Genomic DNA, 1430 nt, shown 5'->3' on the forward strand with positions numbered 1-1430 from the left:
ATATTTATTCGAGAGAAGTTTCTCGATGTTCTAACCCGTTATCCGTTCGAGCTTTCTTGGAGTATCCCGCCTTATCCTCGCGGTTTCGTTCGGGGAATCTCGATCGATCCTCGAAGGAGTGTTGCTGTTGCGATGATCCCATTTCCGCGTACATCTTCGTTCGTTGTTTTGTTCGCGAGCTTCGCCGTTAATAATGAAGCGCTTAATGATAGGATGGTCTTTATATATCCGCGTCAAAATTGCCCCTTCTTCGCCCCTTCGTATTTTATTTTTAAAGATATTACGGGAAGTCGCTTTCGTCGTCCTCGTGTTCTCGATCGAGTCGTCGAGGCGATAGACGCGACTGAGGAGATCCCGTAATTGTCGTAATAGTTCGTCCGTGGGGCACTCTATATCGAGAACGCGCAGGTCGAAGGGACCCGCCGAAGTAACGATGTTCTTAAATTCGTTAAACGCGTAAAATTGACGTTTAGCGAAGAAGTAAAGATTACCATCGATGTATCGAAAGGCCGAAGTTATCGCGGATAGTATTCCGGAAAATATATCTTTTAACGGAGCGTGTTTAACGACCAGCATGCGGCATTCGTCGATCTCCGCTACTTTGTCGTCGTCGTAGATAGCGTAGGTTCGTCCCGAGTGCGTGTTTATCGCGGCGTTAATCTTAGCGTTTCGAGGAAATCCGATACTGTGAAGGGATCTAGGCCAATTAGATTTCAATTTAAAACTGGGATATTCCGCGAGATAGATCGCGTCGTTCGCGAATAGAGCGAGATCGCCCGAGGGTCTTTGATACGCGGCGGATAGACGCGTGAAGTTGTTCGGAAGAAACGTCGCGTATTCCGTTAGCGTCATGGGTCTACCGTAGCGTTTCTCGGTTAGATCGATCGACCATACGTTGCGTCGATTAGATACGTATAAACGTCGATTCATTATTAAGGCCGCGTCTAGGCGCCGTAAAGCGCAAAGATCCGCGCGCAACGGATCGGTCGGCGCGACGCCGGTCGTCGGCGCTACGGTGGTAGCGGGCGCCGCGGTGGTCGCGGGAATCGCGGGCCGATCTCCGTCGTCGTGAGATCCGTACAGATTTTGTACAGCGAGGATATCCTCTACGCTTAGTTTAACCGGATATTGAAGCTCGTTGTCGGGTATATACGGAAACATCACCGAGTCGTTACGCATGCTGTGCTGTAGACCTAAGGTGTGGCCGATCTCGTGAGTTAGCGTTAGTAGTGTTACGTCTCAACGTCAACACACAATAAAAAAAAATTATTAATTATATTTGTTTCGGGTCACCCTGCATTTCACCGGGTCTACCCAGGGACTCAGAGATTTTGTCAATGTGTCACTTGTTGGGTATAATTAGATAGGTCTTTTAACTTACGCAATATTTAAACCTTTACTGTATATTTGATTCCTTGCTTCTCAACTCC

The 1430-nt window shown here is 47.9% G+C and overlaps 1 protein-coding gene across 1 annotated transcript; it reads right to left on the bottom strand.

Annotated features, from left to right (window-relative positions):
• Positions 1 to 280: 280 nt before the first annotated feature.
• Positions 281 to 1179, bottom strand: LOC126858640 (stromelysin-2-like). Its single transcript, XM_050609117.1, has 2 exons — positions 492 to 1179; positions 281 to 438 (listed from the first exon to the last, which is right to left on the bottom strand). The coding sequence occupies exons 1-2, from the start codon at positions 1177 to 1179 to the stop codon at positions 281 to 283; spliced, it is 846 nt and encodes a 281-aa protein (XP_050465074.1).
• Positions 1180 to 1430: the final 251 nt, after the last annotated feature.

The sequence above is a fragment of the Cataglyphis hispanica genome, unplaced genomic scaffold, assembly GCF_021464435.1.
Source record: "Cataglyphis hispanica isolate Lineage 1 unplaced genomic scaffold, ULB_Chis1_1.0 scaffold136_size3035, whole genome shotgun sequence".
In the NCBI taxonomy this organism is placed as follows: Eukaryota; Metazoa; Arthropoda; class Insecta; order Hymenoptera; family Formicidae; genus Cataglyphis; species Cataglyphis hispanica.

Bases quoted from the DNA above. Each gene is read 5' to 3' on its own strand.
- LOC126858640 (XM_050609117.1), bottom strand. From the start codon at position 1,179: ATGCGTAACGACTCGGTGATGTTTCCGTATATACCCGACAACGAGCTT. The intron at 439-491 runs GTAATCTTTACT...AACGAATTTAAG, and splicing joins GGCCTTTCGATACATCGATG to AACATCGTTACTTCGGCGGG.